The following is an 18271-nucleotide window of genomic DNA, read 5'->3' on the forward strand; positions in this document are numbered from 1 at the left end:
AGGAATTCAAGTGAATCAGTTTCATTTCCATTCAATTGTCAACCAAGCACGTTAACAAAGAGCCACGCCCGCCTTGCCCCTAAACGATACACGCGAATTGATATATCTTATTACTCAACCAACAGTCGATACTGCAGCCACTGATTTTCCAAGACCTTTCACAAAAGGCCCTACCAATTTTTGAAGGACCGGTCAGGTGTGGTACTTGATCCCGTGTGAACCATAGAGGCATTAAAGCAGAGTAATTGCCTGTCAAATGGACCATGTGAGTTGGCCATTAGCTGGTCACACCAGGCATGTGCTGTGAGCTGTCCCATCTCAAATTGTGCATTCAATGTATACATCTTCACACAAACAATTTATGGTCAAGAAATAACAAATATCATAGAGAATCCAATACAAGCCTGCGTGTGGTTTCTAATGGAACTGAAGAGAAGATATCGAAAACCGACCAACTGTTGAACAAACCAACTGTAGACAAAATGATGAATATAAAATACGCCTAGAGAATCAACCTCGCCTCCTATAATCTCTGTATGATGATACTTGGAAACAAACACTAGAACGAATATGACTTTAAACATTACAGATGTATAATCCAAAACCAAACTAGCAAGTAACCAAACACAAGTGAATCTTGAGTTCTACAAATTCTATAAAGAATCATCATATCATTTTCACTGTTGCTTGTTCGGTTCGAATACGTACTTGATCAACGACTCCTTAATCGATAGCAGCTCGGGGAACTCTTTCTTCAACTTTGATGCATCCAACTCGTTATTGCTTCGTGCGGCCACAATCACTTTTGCTTGTTCTTCCAGAGTGAAATTTACCCACTTGAATTCTGGGTTTATGTACTCCTTGTACATTTCAAGAATCTCGTTGTGGCTTACCACCCCGGGATTCGTAAAGTTCCAGATTCCCCTCAGATTCCTCTTTGCCATCTCCATTGAAATCGGTAAAAGCTCATCCAAGATTGTCATGCTGTTGGGTATGTTCACAACTTTATCGTAACGAGCAATCTTGGTGATGAAGTTGCGTGGGTTGTTGAGATCGGATGAAATCGGCATTCGGACTCTAAGCGTGCACACATTGTCATACTCTTTCAAAAGCTCCTCCACCTGAACACGCGATATTTATACATTACTAATATATCGACAAAAAGAATGACGGAATAATAGTGAATTAGTGATTACCATAGCTTTGGTTTTTGAATAGAAGGACCCAGTGAAATTTGGCGTATCTTCTTCCTTAAAACCGATTCCGGAACCTTCGGGGTGTTTAGCATCATACTCAAAGATGCATCCAGTAGCAAAGTTAATCATCAAGAGTCCATGTTCTCTACATACGTCAGCTAGATTGAGTGTGCCCGACACATTGGTACGAATAGTTTCCGTCTTGTGAGATTCACACCAGTCAACATTTGGTCTGCCAGTGACGCCAGCAGCATTGAAAACATGAGTAGGTTTAATAGTTTGAATATCAGCCAAAAGTTGCGAACGGTCTTCCAAACGACCTTTTCCATACTCGTATTGAATCTGTTGCTTTTCACATAACTTCCCAAGTAAACCACCGATCCACCCTGTTTTCCCATAAATGAGAAACTTCAAAGCCGGTTTCTTAGGAGCAATGCCACTGGCTTTCGAGCTAGGGATCTGGACTCCGATCTGAGAAGTATTGATCGCCACATCAGCTGAATCAAAATCAGCATTTTCCGGCCCGTCAACGAGTCTGTCAACGCCACCTGGCATCATTAACATTCTTGGATGAGGCAGAAGTGCTCCAGAGACATCTCCCCACCAGTTCGGGTTACTCGTGTACCACTCGATGGTCTTTTTCAGACCCTCTTCCCATATGGTCCTTTCGGACCAACCCAAGCTCTTCAACTTCTCGTCGTCTAAGAAATACCGCTGATCGTTAAACGGCCTGTTCTCCACAAACTTAATGCTTGAATCTGGATCCATATTGAAAAGCTTACACATATCTTTTGCAACATCAATCACTCTCCTTTCCTTTTTGGTCCCGATGTTGTAAACATGACCAACTTCCCCCTTGTGAAGAATTACTTCAAACGCCTCAGCAACGTCTTCGCAATAGAGGTAACTCCTTACGTTAGAACCGTCACCGTGAATCGGAAGCGGTTGTCCTCTCATCGCCAGGAGAATGAACTTCGGGATTAGTTTTTCCGGAAACTGGTTTGGGCCATAAACATTGTTTCCTCTAGTGGTGATCACGGGCAACCCGTATGACCTACCGTAAGCCATAACAAGCATTTCCGCACCAGCTTTTGTGGCTGAATACGGGTTCGTAGGAAGAAGTTGCGAAGCTTCATGGTTACCAACAACGGCATCCTCCTCTGTTTCTCCATACACCTCATCCGTACTCACGTGAATAAACCTTCTAATCTGGCCGGTGACTTTGCAGGCTTCTAGAAGCACATGCGTTCCGTAGATGTTATTCTTTGTGAACTCAAAACTGTTGCCAAACGAGTTATCGACGTGAGTCTGTGCCGCAAAGTGCATGATGGTATCGATCGACTCGGTGATCAGAAGGTAGTTGACGAGGTCGGCGCTCCCGATATCCCCCTTCACAAACTTGAAGTTGGGGGATGATCTGGACGGGTTAAGATTCTTCAGATTGGAACAATAGTCAAGCTTGTCAAGCACAACGATCTTGTAATCAGGGTAGTTTCTGATCAGCCGGTTAGCAACATGAGAGGCAATGAAGCCTGCAGCTCCAGTGATAAGGATGTTCTTTGGCTCGTAAGTAGCCATACCGTAACTGTCACAAGTTTAACAAATCAAAAGTCTGATTACAAAATCCACACGATAAAAACCTTTATAATTATTCAACAACACACTATGAACAACAAACCAACAAAGTTAAGTCAACGACAAATCACATAATTGCCAAACTGTATAGCATGTTTGACAGATCCAAATAACATTCTTCAGAAATATGGAAAGCACAAGCTAACAGATTTCTCCTTTCTTTCTCTAGCACCTTGCTAGTGTTTTAATAAAACTTTAGCCGTTCAACAACAAAAACAAAACAAAACAAAACAAAAGAAACAAACAAGCTAATAAATACATCCTTGCTTTCTTTAGTACCTTGTTAGTGTTTTAATAAGATTTCACCATTCAACAAAAAAGAAAAAAAAAACTAACTAACAGATCATTAATCTACAAGTTATTGCATTTAACCTAGAAAAACACATGCTAATTTCCTGAAATAAAAGAAAACTGCAATAAAAACTAAGTAATCAAAACAGATCACAATCAGCATCTATATCAAACATCAAATGTTCAACTTGAACTAAATCTAACTATAATTAGATTCAAAATCAAACAAAAAGTCAATCAATTATCAACCTACACACATTAAACCTAAAACCTAAAACCTAAAACATGAATCATAACTAACGATAACACCAGATCTAGATCAAATTACGCATTTCTTTAACATCAAATTAAGGTTTACAGAACTTCGATCCAGCACATCAAGCACTAAACCAGATAGATCTAAGCAAAACAATCAATTCTCATCATCATTCATATAAACAAATACTCGAATCGTGTAGCTACAATTGAAAAGAAATGTGAGCTTACATAAATTGTGATCCGGATCGGGATCAATTAGCAGCAGATTACGCGTATGAGAGAGAGAAAGATCTGGACCAGAAAGGTGATTATTGAGAAGAAATCACGAAATTTCACGCGAGTCTCAAGGAACCGACGCCTCGATCGATATATACACGCAGATATATTTTTTTTTTTTTTTTTTTTTTTTTTTTTTTTTTTTTTTTTTTTTTTTTTTTTTTTTTTTTTTTTTTTTTTTTTTTTGAACGGCTGACACGCAGATATATATACATGTGTAAGGTTTGTTGAGGAATTATGTGGTTTGAGACTAGTTAATAATTGAAAATTTAGATCTTTTATTAAAAGTGTTACTTTTGACTAGGTGTACATCTTGGGTTACAAAAATCAATTTTGTGTTGATCAAGGAATATTATTTGTATTTTGTAGGATAAAACTAATTTTGTGTTTCCATTACTCCATTTGTAGTAATAACATGTTATAATACGGAGGAGGTGAGGTTATATAACAAGTGTCACAAAAAGTATATAAGTGGTGTTATATAGCATTTCAAAACATTTGTGTTCTTTTAACGACGAAACTTCTATAAAAAAATATAGAAAAATCGGGCCAACTAGAAACTGGAACCCGAAGTCAGGGTCGGCCCAATAGGCTTAAGACCTTAGGCCTAGGGCTAGGGCCACCTAAACTGAGAGGCCTCCAATTTTCTGGTCTGTTTTTATTATACTAGGCCCATATATGTAATAATATGCTAAATAACCTTGGCCCAAATCCAATCCTCCAAACAATCAGAGCCGCAGTCACTAAACCCAAGTTTCACTCCCAGATAAACGTGAAAGGCGGGAGGCTATTAAAATTGACGTGCAATAATGGTTCAATCGATGAGAAACAGGAATTGATGAACTTCGAAATCTACGGCGTAGACTGAGTAACCAGCGATGGAATCATTGGCAACTAGTATCGTAGGGCGGACTTTAGGGATTTGAGAATTCATATTTGGGGTATCATGAATCATGGCATTTGAATCTCGATTGAACAAAGGTAAACAACTATTTTAAGATTTTACATAGTTATCAGTTTTTATATTGCTCAAAGTCTAAAGTCCCCCCCCTCAAAGATAAATACGTTTTGCAATTATTTGTGACTCTGTAATGCGATTTGAGATATGGTATTGTTGTTGGCTTAGTTTTGCGATTTGAGAGTTGATATTGTTGGTGGCTAAGTTTTGCCATTCGAGGTTTGGTATTGTTGCTGGCTCAGTTTTGCGGTTTGACAGTGGCACTCAGGTTAGATATTATTATCCTCATATGTTGTGAACTTGCGATTTGTGAATTGCTTATTTCATTTGTTACGATTTATGAATTGCTGATTGCCTGATTTCATTTTGTTGTTTACTGTTTAGGCCTTTAGGGCTTGTTTGTTTGGTTATTTTAGTTTGTTGTTTAGGAATTAGGGCTCATTGTTAATCTCTTAATTGATTTTTTTAGCAATGTCAGATCGAATCCGAACTTTTAAATCTGGTGATGCAAAAAGGCAAAAAAAGGTAAACAAGAAGCTTATTAATTTTGCCAAGGGCCTCCACTTCATAGTTCACTTATGATCTCCAAAAACATAGGAACGACCCTGCCCGAAGTTACAAAATTACATCCTGAACATTAAAGTCTTTCCATCTATCCTGTTTGGGATAGAATATTGATAGTCAGGATCCTGAGTGTAGCAGGTCTGTAGTAGGATCCTGATGTAGTTTAATCGTGTCGGGATCCTGAAAGGACTTAGGATCCTTAACATATTTGTTAATAATCAATTGCTTCTATGTTGAAGGAATATCTGGTAGGAATATTCTTTGTTAACGGCTAGGAGGGACGTTGCACTAGAATTATCGAAGAGTTAGTTCAAAGAAACGTGTGGAAATAAAGTTGGAGGGTGGCAATGGTCGAAGACTGGTTCTTTCAGGATCCCGGATATTTCGGAACAGTAGTTAGGATTTATTTTGTACTTGTACTATAAATTGGCTTGATCGGATCAACTTAGACACATCACACTCGTTGCAAACACTCAATACACTTACACATACAAAGTTGTCCGTTGTAACACCTAGATTCGGTTGATCAAGTCACATTCTTTATACTCATTTTTATAAAAATCTTAGTGGAGCTGTGAAGTTTCCAGCTCCCGGGGTTTTTTGTGTCGGATATCATCTTCACAAGGAGGATCAAAGGCTCTTTCCCCATAGCATATCATTTGTGTTGGTTATTGTTCACAATTTTCATACATGTCTGTCGTAAATCCAAGGTTTTATCAAGCAAAATCATCACGTAATTTATTTTCAGAACTGAGGATCCTCACAGTAAACTCAGGATCCTAGATATAAAGTATACCATTTTCATAAGCACCTAACCTCACTTTCTTATTTTGTTTATTAAGTTCATCATACAAGTTTTTGACCAAAACAATTTGGCGCCCACCGTGGGGCCAGTGGTGCTTTTCATCATAAAATTTTTGTTAAAATTCCTTTTGAATCAATTTCTTGCAAAACTATTTTCGGAAATGGCTTCTCAACCAAAATCCTCATCAACCACATCCTTTATAACAGTTGCAACAAATGGAACCAACAATTCTCTTCCTCTGTTTGCTCCGGTCACAAGAAGAAAGCCACTACTACTACAGGGAATGTATTTAGGATCTGGAAAATCAACTACAGGACCTGTCTTGGCTTCAAATGATGAGATCTTGTTGATGTTCGCCTCGGTGCAAAACCAGATAAAACAACAACATGAGACCAACCAACTGTTGTTCAAGGAATTGAGGGAGTTGAAGAACTCCAGGAACTCGATGGAAGTAACAACACCTCTCCAGGCCAGAACTCTAAACTTCAATACGCCAGGATCTTCAGGAGTTCACCAAGGAGATTTCTTGCCCATGCATTCAGGATTGGCACCAATTGGTCCTGCTCATTTTGTCAAGATCACATCAAACAGAGATTCGAGAGATACCCTAGGATCCTTGAGCCAGGAACCTAACACTGGTAATCTTACTAATAATAATTCGTTGAATGACAATTTTATGCAGATTGCAGGAGTCAATCCAAAAATGGCAAGAGAATTGAAGAAGTTAAGGGACATGATCTCCAGTGTACCAGGAGTGGTGCAACCAATACCAGAGGTATCTCCTAAGAGTCACAAGATCTCTAGGTTCGCTCCCCCAATATGTAGTACGGAGATCCCAAAAAGATTCCAAACTCCTAATATGAAGTTGTATGATAGAACTACTGATCCTAAGGAGCACGTCACCCAATATAGGGAACGTATGGAGATCAATCCTATCCATCATATTTCAAAGAGGCTTACTTGTGCAAAGGATTCGGATCCACCTTGACAGGATCAACTTTGAAATGGCTGCTCAGCATTCCCCTTCTGTCACGAACCCCGACCCTACCCTGGACGAGATCGTTGGGCCGCGAACAGCCAAGTGGTACCGGTGGTTATTTTTGAAAACATTGCAGCGGAAATTTCATCAGAACCGTGAGTTAGGAAAAATATCAGAGTTTAGAAAACACAGGATTTTTTATTTATTAAATAGATGGGATAAAAACCCATGTTTTACAATGGTAGCTTTAATAAGGGATAAACCCGATTACATAAATTTTTTTTCTTAATTTAATTTAATTGATAAATCAAGCCACTTCTGTAAACCTTTTTGGTGCCGTATCCATATCTTATTCCGATCTACTGTAATTACCTGAAACGCGTTTTAAAAAGGTTTTGTCAGCAGGAAATACTGAGTGAGTTCATTCAGTTTGCACAAAATGACCCATAGTTATAATTTACAGTATTAAGAGCGATTACAATGTCTATACATGTCAACCATATACCCACGGTATTTGTCACTCGACCACCTATTGGCTATCTCGTTGTCCAATGGTGTCTGTGATTATGGTCATATCACCCCTTGGCTAACCCGTTGTCCAATGGTGACGAATAACAAGTAATGTATACAAAACCCCACATACCGGCTGTAATGAAGACTACAAAGACTTAATCCCTGTAATTATAACTTTGAAAACAAACATGATTTTGAAAGCAAGTTTGGTAAAAAGAGAATGACTCACTTTATAAGCATGCAGTATTGATTTAACAAGCTTCCTGATTCAATTACTTCTGAGAATTAGCATCTACTTTGATTGTAAGTGTATGGGGTAGAGTTTAGCCTACTGATAAGCCTGATAACCTAATTTAAACAATAATGCATACGAAACTAGGTAAGTAACTGAATACAACTTTTACGATAAGCTCACGAGATTAAAACCTTCACGACGAATGACAAAGTGCGATACTTAAACATCTAGCGGATTCGCAACGAATGACAGAGTATAGCCCGAGTTCGGGCGACACTCAAACATCCCGTCGGAATCACGATGAATTGACAAAGTATAACCCGTGTTTGCGCAGCACTTAAACATCCCTCGGATAGTTTCAATCGATCGGACATTGAATCTTAGCAGCGATCGAGTTAATACCCTGTATCGTAGCAGAATTCGAGCTTATGTGTGTGTTTGGTAGTAAACAGAAGATAACTCAACGTAGAAAATGAATTTTTACGTCGAACAAACGCAGAAATTCAAGTCCCAAACCCCTCTATTTATACTGAGAATTTGACCCCCTCGCGTGACGCGAGGGGTCATGTATGGGCGTCGCGTGACGCGAAGGGTCACATCCTATCATAGGGTAGCCACGTGTGTTTGTAGCTCAGGTGAGTCGACGGAATGTTAAATTTAGATTTAGACAGCAAACTGTGTGGATATTACTAACTAGGGTTTACCCCCCCCTGAGTTTTAGGGGCCCTGATCCTGATTATGATTGTTCTGAAATTTTTAGGGTTTATGCAGGATTACTTGGGGGTCTCAATTAGGGTTTCCTATTGGACAAAGTAAATAAATTAATAATAATTTTGGTGAGAGTTGTTACATCCTCCCCACCTTGTTTTAAATCTCGTCCTCTAGATTTGGACTATGATATCTTCTTGGGGTTACGTTACTTCTTTTAATATATCATGGTGTCTGGGATGGAATCAAAAGATCAATTTCATTGGATAGTTGGAATTCAAATGGTTTTAAAATTTTTAGTTTCAGGAATTGATGTTAACCAAATGGGATGATGTTGGTGCACTACGTCTATTGACTTCGTCTTGTATCATGTAATAGGATAGGATAGGTTAGAATAACCAGTGCACGAGGTTCGAGAAACGAGAAGTGGTAAATTAGCATGTTGGATCGCTTATGTGAACAATGTCCATAAAAGCGACCTACACTATCATGCTGGACCGCTTATATGAACATTGTTCATATAAGCGAACCACATTAACTTGTCTGGATCGCTTTTATGGCAGTCCGTATAAGCGGTTCCAGTACTCTATAAATAGGTGCATGGTTGTTTCATTTGTAACGGCTTGGAACTTGTAACGAAGTGCTGCCGAATTGCTTCCAGGTTGTAAACATTATCAGAATCAATAAAGTGAAGCATTATATTTAGTTTGAGCATCTAATTCACTGATTCCGCCTTTGAATTAGAGAAACTACTCTTCTGATCGACTCATTCAGGGTCAACGACGATCCAACAAGTGGTATCAGAGCTCAGGAAGAAGAGTTCAGCTCAAATTTGATCCGTTTTCTGTCTTCTACACCTTCTTTTTCGATTTAAACAAGTTTCCACGGTTAAAATCGGACGAATTTTTCACAGGACGTGTATTACTGGACAATAACAAACCCTAGAAAGTTTTAGATTGAAATTCGGACTAAAAATGGGTAAAACAGGCTAAAAACTAAGGATCGCTTTTTCGAACTTCCAGGATCGCTCGAAAAGAAGTTGTTTGAACCGCTCATTTGTTCAGTTTTGCATCTGGACCGCTCCAAAAACTGCCTTGGATCGCTCGAGTGTACATCCCTGGATCGCTCGAACGATCATAGCCTGGGCCGCTCATTCGTACATTATTTCATCTGGACCGCTCCAAAATAAGTTTGGTCCGCTCATCTGAACATTTCCTGGTCCGCTCGAGTGACACTTTCTGGACCGCTTGAGTGACAAGTCCTGGTTCGCTTATTTGGTCCAATCCAGATTCGCTCATTTGTCAAAGTTTTTGGTCCGCTTATTTGGCCATTCTGATTTCGCTCATACGATCAATCTGATTTCATTCAAGTGTCAAGATTATTTCACGACAATCGAGTATTAGTATATTTCAAAATTACTTGATATTGTTTGAACTGATTAAGTTTGTTTGTTTGCTTCCAGGTTATTGATTTTCAGGAGATCAAAAATGTCGAACAACGGTGAAGAATTCTACAATACTTTCTACAACGCGTTTACGACTGAATCGTCTGATAGAAGAGCTGAGTTGAAAGAATATTCAAAAGAGATTTCGGATAATCTGAAGTTCGAAAACATGTACGGAAGTCAACAAAAGCCACCAAAATTGATGAAAGTTGAAGATTATAATTGGTGGAAAAACAGGTTTGAAGGATGGGTGAAAGCTTTCGCTCCTGAAAGCTGGTTAAAGTTAGTAACTGAATATCAAGCACCAGAGAAAGCAGAGGGAGAGTTAATAGAGGAGAAAGATTTTACAGAAAAAGATGTAAAGAATGTTGTTGCTGAATACAGAATGATAACTTTGATTAAACAGTCAGTGAGAGAGGATATTATTTCATTGCTTGAACAAGAAAAAACGTCAAAGAAATTGTGGGAAGCATTGGAGAGAAAGTGTGTTGGGAGTAACGAGATTGTAAAAAACAAGAAGAAATTGTTGCGTAAAGAGTTTGAAGTGTTCAATTGCATGAAAAATGAATCTGTTTGTAAGATGTTAGAAAGATTTGGACATCTGAAAATGGAATTGGTTAGATATAAAATTGAATATTCTGAAGAATTGATGGTGGATAAATTGTTTGATGCATTGCCAAATGATCAAGATTGGCAATATTTTGCTCTTATGCTGAAGAATACAATCAAGCCAGATGATCTAAAGGTTGACTTGCTGATTGAGAGGCTTGAAAGCCATGAATTGGAGTTAAAGAGATCTAAAGTCAACAGTCCAGCGTATCAGCAGAATGTAGAGATTTATTACAGAGGAAATGTACCAAATGCTGGTTCTCCAAAAACAGCATTTTCTGCTGAAAGTTCGAAATCAGTCAACAATGAAAGTCTTCACAGTGGTTTTCACAGTGGTTCTTCTTCAAACACTTCAGATCAAACTGCTTCAAAGAATGTATTTCAGTGTAATATCACAATCGATTTAAAGAATGGGCAGAACTTCAGTGAAGAATCAGCAAAACAACAGATGGTTTTCTTAGCATCTGTATTGGAATCGTATGAAGGCCTCGTTGCAGGGAAGATTGGAAATACCAATTTGACAAAAGAAGAGTATGATCAAGTAGACCCCGAAGAGATGGAACTGATGGATATCAGATGGTGCATGGCCAGTGCAGTTCGTCGAGCACAACGGTTCATGGAAATTACGGGGAGGAAGTCAATTGGAGGGCCATCTACTAAACTGGGTTTTGACAAATCCAAAGTGACATGTTTTCAATGCAAACAAAAAGGTCACTTCAAGCGCGAGTGCAGAAATTCGTATGTTGCTGAAGATTCTGAAAATCCGTTCAACGAAGACTATTACAAGAAAGCGATTTATCATCAAAATAAGTCTGAACCACCAAGGTTGAAACAGCAGGAAGAAAAATCAAGGGCTCTAGCAGTCATTTATGATGATGAAGGCTATGACTGGAGCAAAGAAGTTCTTCCAGAACAGGATGCTGTTGGTTATGCATTCGTGGCAAAAGATGATCATGATACATGGTGGAGAAGAGACAGTGCAAGATGGGAGATTGGCAAACTGTATGAACCATTTCAAGAAGCACAGAGAGCCAAGAGATGGAATGAAGAGTTGGAGTGTTACTTGGATCCACAGGGGAATCCAGTGGTAGATCCGTCAAAAGTTGATTTTGATGCTGTAACCAATGTGTTTCCAAGTGAGCGTACTTTCAACACGAAAAGGCTTTCTGATAGCAGCTATCTGCCAGAGTTGATGAACAAGTTGAGAGAAGTCTTTGAAACGAGTCTACCGAAGGTGGTAGAGATGAAGAAGAGAAAAGAAGAAGAGTTGAAGAAGATGATTGAAGAAGTAAAGACTGTTGCAAAGCTTGCTGGTGAAGAGAATCAAAAAGCTGAGGAAGAACAAAAGCCGAAAGAGATGGAAGAAAAAGTTGAGAAGATACAGGAGACAAAGGAAGCTGAGCACGCTGAAGTTTCAATCACTGAGGTAATAAAATCTTCTGGATTATCAAATTGAATTGGTTGTAGAAAAGGAAAACAAGTGCAGGAATTGCATTGAAAAGTGCAAAGCCTGTATTGAAAAAGAAGAAATAATCAAAACAAAAGATAATGAAATGAACAAACTTGAAAATGCGTTAAAACTGAAATGTAAAGAAAGGATTGACACAGAGCAAAGCTTAAAATTAAAAGTTGAGAAATTAACACAGAAATGTCATGATTTTGAAAAAGAAAATAAGGTTTTGAAAGAAAAATGTGACACAAAATGTGTTGATTGCATTGAGAAAGAATCTAAGTTTCTAGAGTTACAAAAACAATATGATTCTTTAAAATGGTCAATCAAAAAGTACAAGAAGCTTATGATACTTTGAAGAGCCAAGTCAAAAGTTTTGATCAGAGATTGTCTGAAACTTTAACAACCAAAGAATTGTATGAAAGACAGTTTAAAGAAAAACAAATTGAATTAAACAAGCGTGTTGATGAAATTGCTAATCTTAAACAAGTCTTGGCTGAAAAAGAAAAGATTGTTACAAAACTTCAAAGTTATCACAACTCTTCGTACATTCTCGAACGTATTTTCAATATCACACCAGATGACAAAGATACTAATAATTGTAAAAAGGGTATTGGTTCAGAGTTTCATCAGGTACCACCACCATTGAGGGACAATTATACTTTTTATGATGAGGAAAAGGTGGCAAAAGGTTTGAACATAGTTGACCAATTACCTGAAAGTATCGATGTGACTTACACCAAATCTGATGATGCTGATGATTCAGAGGTGGTATGTAAGGTGGGTAATAGTGTTTTGAAAGGAAAGTCTGAATCACAGGATGAAGATGAAGGAAATCTTTATGATGGATATCTGAAAGACACGAAATCTGAGAAGAATCTGAATGATGATTCAAAAGGATTGGTTTATACCATGATTGGATCGGACAAACTATTCTTGGATGTGGTTTTCCCGATTCAGAATGTGATTTTAGAGAAAATTGACAAAGTTTTTAAGATGGTTGAAATTGAGAAGTCTGAAATGTCGAAGTTTGCTGGTAAAGGTTTCAAAGGGTCTTCTAACAAACCTGGTTCTAAGAAGAAAAATATGAAGTCTGGTTTGGGGTATAAGAAGAAACATAATCAAAACAGAACTGAAAGGTCCAATTTTCAGACAAAAATGAATTTTGTTCAAGGAATAAGTTTCACCGAAGAAGAAAAATTCAAAATTGGAAAACAATCTAATGCAGAGTTTGAGGATATGAAAAAGAAACAACAACAGGCAAAGGATGTTTCAAAGAAAGTATGTTTTAAATGTGATCAAATTGGACATGTTGCACGAAAGTGTCCAAATCCAAAGTCTGTTGATGTTGAGACACAGAAATCTGAGAGTGTGAAACCGCGGTCAACCAGATTTGATTCAAGACAAACTTGGCGGTATACAACAAACAAGTTTGCCTCAAATCAAAATTGGAAATCAAACCCGAATAGGTTTAATTCTAGACAGACCTGGAATTCTCACACACCCAGAATGAGAACATCATGGAGTCGGAAAACATCGGTTGGTGTGAAAAAACCTCAAAAGATTTGGAAACCTAAAAATGTTGTTCAAACTCAAAAGGTTCAGAAAGAAACTAATTTTTACAAAAGAGGTACTCCAGGAGGTCAAGTGTGGTCTGTTAAGAAAAGTGTTGAGTTGATGAAAGATGAGAAACAGAAACAAAGTTGGAAACCAAAAACTGATACAATAAGTTCAACTTCTGCGGAGAAAACGTCTGAGTATTCAGATGTGGTTGTCTATGATGCAAATTTTCCACCGCTCAAGGCTAAAAACTTTAAAATTCAGGTTGCTAGAATCAAGGTTACACCTAAGGCTGCTGAGGCCTGGGTGGACACCATGTTTGATTAAGTGGTTGGAATTGCCGGAGCTTCCTGGATTGCGAAGCATGAATCGGCATTTATCTTTATTGATTGAAATTTTTATGATAAATTGTTTGCGTATTTGATAAGGTTTAAATGTGCAGGTGATAATTGCTGATGAAGATTGTGAGAGTATTGCACAGGAAGAGGTTGAAGATCCCTGGTTTTGGTCAGACAAGGAGTTTGTTTGTTGTTTTGTATAAGTTTGTGTTGTGTTTGATGATTGCTGTTTGTTTGTTGGTTGTTTGTTTGTTTGGTTGATGATTGTGATGTTTGATATTAGTTTACTTTGAATAAGTGGTGATGGACTATGCCAAAACCCTCACGGCGGAACAAACATGATTACTCACAAGTTGAAGAACGGTTTTCTAACTGTCAAAATCAATGGGTTATAAATCATGGGGGTACTTGATGTTATATTTTCTGCAAAACAGAGCATGAGAAGCAGAAAATGGATGGCGAGACAAAGCTATCAGTATCGGTTTGTCAAATTTCTTTAATGGTTTTGCATTTTAGGGGGAGAAATTTTGTTAGAAAATACAAAAACATTAGAAAATTTGAAAAATACAAAAACATGATAAATTCAAAAATTTGAGTTTTGCGTAAAAAGAGGAAATGATTGTACATCAGTAGACAGTTACAGTATGCTAAAGAAATGTAATGATTAAATAGCATTAAGCAGTCTCACAAATGATATGCCGATAGGTTTTTATACATTTAGTAAGCTTTTTCGGGATATAAACCTAAATTCAAACTTACTTATTTTGTGGGGAACACTACTTGGATATATAGGTAACCCCTGAAATCTCATTTGAAAGGTCTCTTATTCTGATATACTAGGTGTTTATACTCTATGATGTCTGGGGTATTATTCCGGGACTTCTGCTGAACGGTAGTTCTGACCTAGTCCCTGGCTAATACTTTATCTTGAAATGCTTGAAATATAGCATAAAGCCCTCAGCTGATTAGACAATAAAATTGATAATCATCTGTTGTAGCTGAAAAGATCCTCTAAAGGGGACACACTGCAAAGTCGAAACTGATATCTCTCTGCTGAACGGAAGTTCTGACCTGAGATCCCTCAGTTCTCGCATTTAACCCCTAATTTATGTACAGACATCATTGTAGTATTCTTACTTGTAAGACTGAATATTGGGATTCTGGATACGGGAGTATATTCAAGAGGTGGGACACATGAATGAGTTTAAGTCTTAAAACATCTAAATCGTATCCTGAATCAGTTGAAATTTGTATGAAAATTTAAATGGATCAGTATATCGACAATCTAAGTGAATTGTTTAATTCTGAATATGATTTAAAGCTTAACGGTACTTGTGACTTGTCAAAAACTGATATGATCCTCTGACGCATACTCAAACAAAAATATTGTTTGTAAATATGTTTGTATATATTTCTTTACTGCTTTATATTTTCAGAAAATACAAAAAGAGTTTGATTTCTGCGTTATTTTCGATAAACCGATGTCTGAGTTGCTGAGTTTCAAAATCTAAGTATGCTGATTGTGTTTCTGAAAACAAAACGAGTTCATTAATTTGAAACTTGAAATTTTTAGAAAACCTCAAAAACAGGTTGTGAATATTTTCAAGGTCATTAATTTGAACTTGAATGATAATCTGTGGGGAGTGTTTTAGAAAGTTGTATAGTGCCAGTTTACGGTTATTGGTTGATGAGTTTAAAATGTTGTTACTTATCATTTGTATGAGTGATTACAGGAAAGAACCAGATTACGATCCTAAAGAGCCGAGTCTAAGGGGGAGTCTGAAGATAAGTTGTAAGTGAGGAAGAGCTTGTAGCTGAAAAGCAAGGTGATGATCTCTAAAAGCACGGAAGCTTGATGAGAGGGGGAGCCTACTGATGATGAAGTTGGCAAAGATGATCAAGACTGAAGAGGTGGCATAACAGAGAATGTTCACTGAAGACTTCGTCAATATCCGAGGGGGAGTCTGTTGGTGCACTACGTCTATTGACTTCGTCTTGTATCATGTAATAGGATAGGATAGGTTAGAATAACCAGTGCACGAGGTTCGAGAAACGAGAAGTGGTAAATTAGCATGTTGGATCGCTTATGTGAACAATGTCTATAAAAGCGACCCACACTATCATGCTGGACCGCTTATATGAACATTGTTCATATAAGCGAACCACATTAACTTGTCTGGATCGCTTTTATGGCAGTCTGTATAAGCGGTTCCAGTACTCTATAAATAGGTGCATGGTTGTTTCATTTGTAACGACTTGGAACTTGTAACGAAGTGCTGCCGAATTGCTTCCAGGTTGTAAACATTATCAGAATCAATAAAGTGAAGCATTATATTTAGTTTGAGCATCTAATTCACTGATTCCGCCTTTGAATTAGAGAAACTACTCTTCTGATCGACTCATTCAGGGTCAACGACGATCCAACAGATGAAACAAGTTTGACAAAGTTTTATGAATCAAAAGATATTTGATAGGCATGAATTTTGAAATAAAATGACTTTGTAGAAACAATAGAATTCAATGTCAGAAGAGAACTTACTTTGATAAATTGAGGGAGATTCTGAATTGATAAATCTCTATTTGTGAATGGAAGTATATATATATATATATATATATATATATATATATATATATATATATATATATATATATATATATAGAGTAGGAGTTGGGTGGAAAGTGTGTTTTTTTCTAGAAAGTCTAGGAAGCAATAAGAACGCGACATGTTGCATTGAAGGATTTTATCTAAATGGGCATTTATGTACTTTCACAATTTATTTTTATTTTAGGAAATTATCTTCAATAACTAACTATCCATAAATTTCGGAATTTTTTGTTTTCGATTTTTTTTATCTCACTTAATATCAATCTTTCCTTCGTTTTCTTGCTGGAATCTATCAGCATGTTCTTGGTACTGTGTTTTAACATTCAGATCATACGGCTGTGTTTTAACTGCAAGCAGATTCATACAGTTGTGTTTTAGCATTCAGATTTAAACAGTTGTGTTTTAACAGCAAGCAGATGCATACAGTTGTGTTTTAGCATTCAGATTCATACAGTTGTGTTTTAACAGCAAGCAGATTCATACAGTTGTGTTTTAGCATTCAGATTCATACAAGTGTGTTTTAACAGCAAGCAGATTCATACAAATGTGTTTTATCATTCAAATTCATATAACTGTGTTTTAACAGCAATTCATATTCATACAACTGTGTTTTAACAGCAAGCAGATTCATAGAAATGTGTTTTATCATTCAGATTCATACAGCTGTGTTTTAACAGCAAGCAGATTCATACAAATGTGTTTTCTCATTCAGATTCATACAGCTGTGTTTTAACAGCAAGCAGATTCATACAAATGTGTTTTATCATTCAGATTCATACAACTGTGTTTTAACAGCAATTCAGATTCATACAGCTGTGTTTTAACAACAAGCAGATTCATACAAATGTGTTTTATCATTCAGATTCATACAGCTGTGTTTTAACAGCAATTCAGATTCATACAGCTGTGTTTTAACATCAAGCGGATTCATACAAATGTGTTTTACATCAGTAGATATCGCCCCAGCAAGCAGAGTCATCCACAACAAACGGAATACCTACAAACAATTGTTATTTTAAACACACACCTAGGGTTCTTGCGACTTAAACTGTGCTTCCAGCAACTTCAACTTTTCTTCCGGCGACTTCATCTCTGCTTCCATCCATCTTGTTCAAATCCCTCTGTTCTTTGAATCTCTTCCCTTCAAACATCAATTACTTCAATGTAGAACACGATTGAACCCTAATCGCCTACTAAAACACAGAACACAATGTTGGGAAGATCTTACGTATATAGAAGTTGGTAAATCTCTTATCTTGATCCATGATTTTAGGTATTTTTGGTATGATTTTAGAGGGTTTTCGTTGTATTTTTGGTATGATTTTAGAGAGAGAAAGAGAGAGAGGGAAATTGGCGTGTATTAAGGAGATGTGATATCTCTGACGGTTATTTTTGATTGATTTAAAACACACATAAGGACGAAATTGCCCCTCCTCATTTAAAACAATCTATTAAATTTAGTAAATTATTACAAGATTGCCATTGATTTGATCTCAACCCTTAAACACACCAATCGGATGGACAAGATCGCTTCCTAGACTTTCTAGGAAAAACACACTTTCCGTAGGAACCCTACTCTCTCTCTCTCTCTATATATATATATATAAATGATTTGTCAATGATCAACCCGAAAATCAATATCATTTACTTAAATGGTAAGGATACACTAGACAATAGAATTTAGTGTATCATGGTCTGAATACATAACTGTCTTAGGACTATTAAAATGACGAATTAAACGAATGACGTATGAATAGGGTTTATTATTAGCACAGGCTACAAATTTATACGGACACTGCAAAGTGCTGTAAGAATTCAATAATTATGGTGACCGAATAAATTTACTA

At 37.1% G+C, this 18271-nt stretch overlaps 1 protein-coding gene across 1 annotated transcript; it reads right to left on the bottom strand.

Moving 5' to 3' along the window:
• Window positions 1-414: 414 nt before the first annotated feature.
• On the bottom strand, window positions 415-3763 carry LOC110897518 (trifunctional UDP-glucose 4,6-dehydratase/UDP-4-keto-6-deoxy-D-glucose 3,5-epimerase/UDP-4-keto-L-rhamnose-reductase RHM1). Its single transcript, XM_022144268.2, has 3 exons — window positions 3609-3763; window positions 1197-2781; window positions 415-1121 (listed from the first exon to the last, which is right to left on the bottom strand). The coding sequence occupies exons 2-3, from the start codon at window positions 2772-2774 to the stop codon at window positions 678-680; spliced, it is 2022 nt and encodes a 673-aa protein (XP_021999960.1). The 5' UTR covers window positions 2775-2781; window positions 3609-3763; the 3' UTR covers window positions 415-677.
• Window positions 3764-18271: the final 14508 nt, after the last annotated feature.

The sequence above is a fragment of the Helianthus annuus genome, chromosome 13, assembly GCF_002127325.2.
Source record: "Helianthus annuus cultivar XRQ/B chromosome 13, HanXRQr2.0-SUNRISE, whole genome shotgun sequence".
In the NCBI taxonomy this organism is placed as follows: domain Eukaryota; kingdom Viridiplantae; phylum Streptophyta; class Magnoliopsida; order Asterales; family Asteraceae; genus Helianthus; species Helianthus annuus.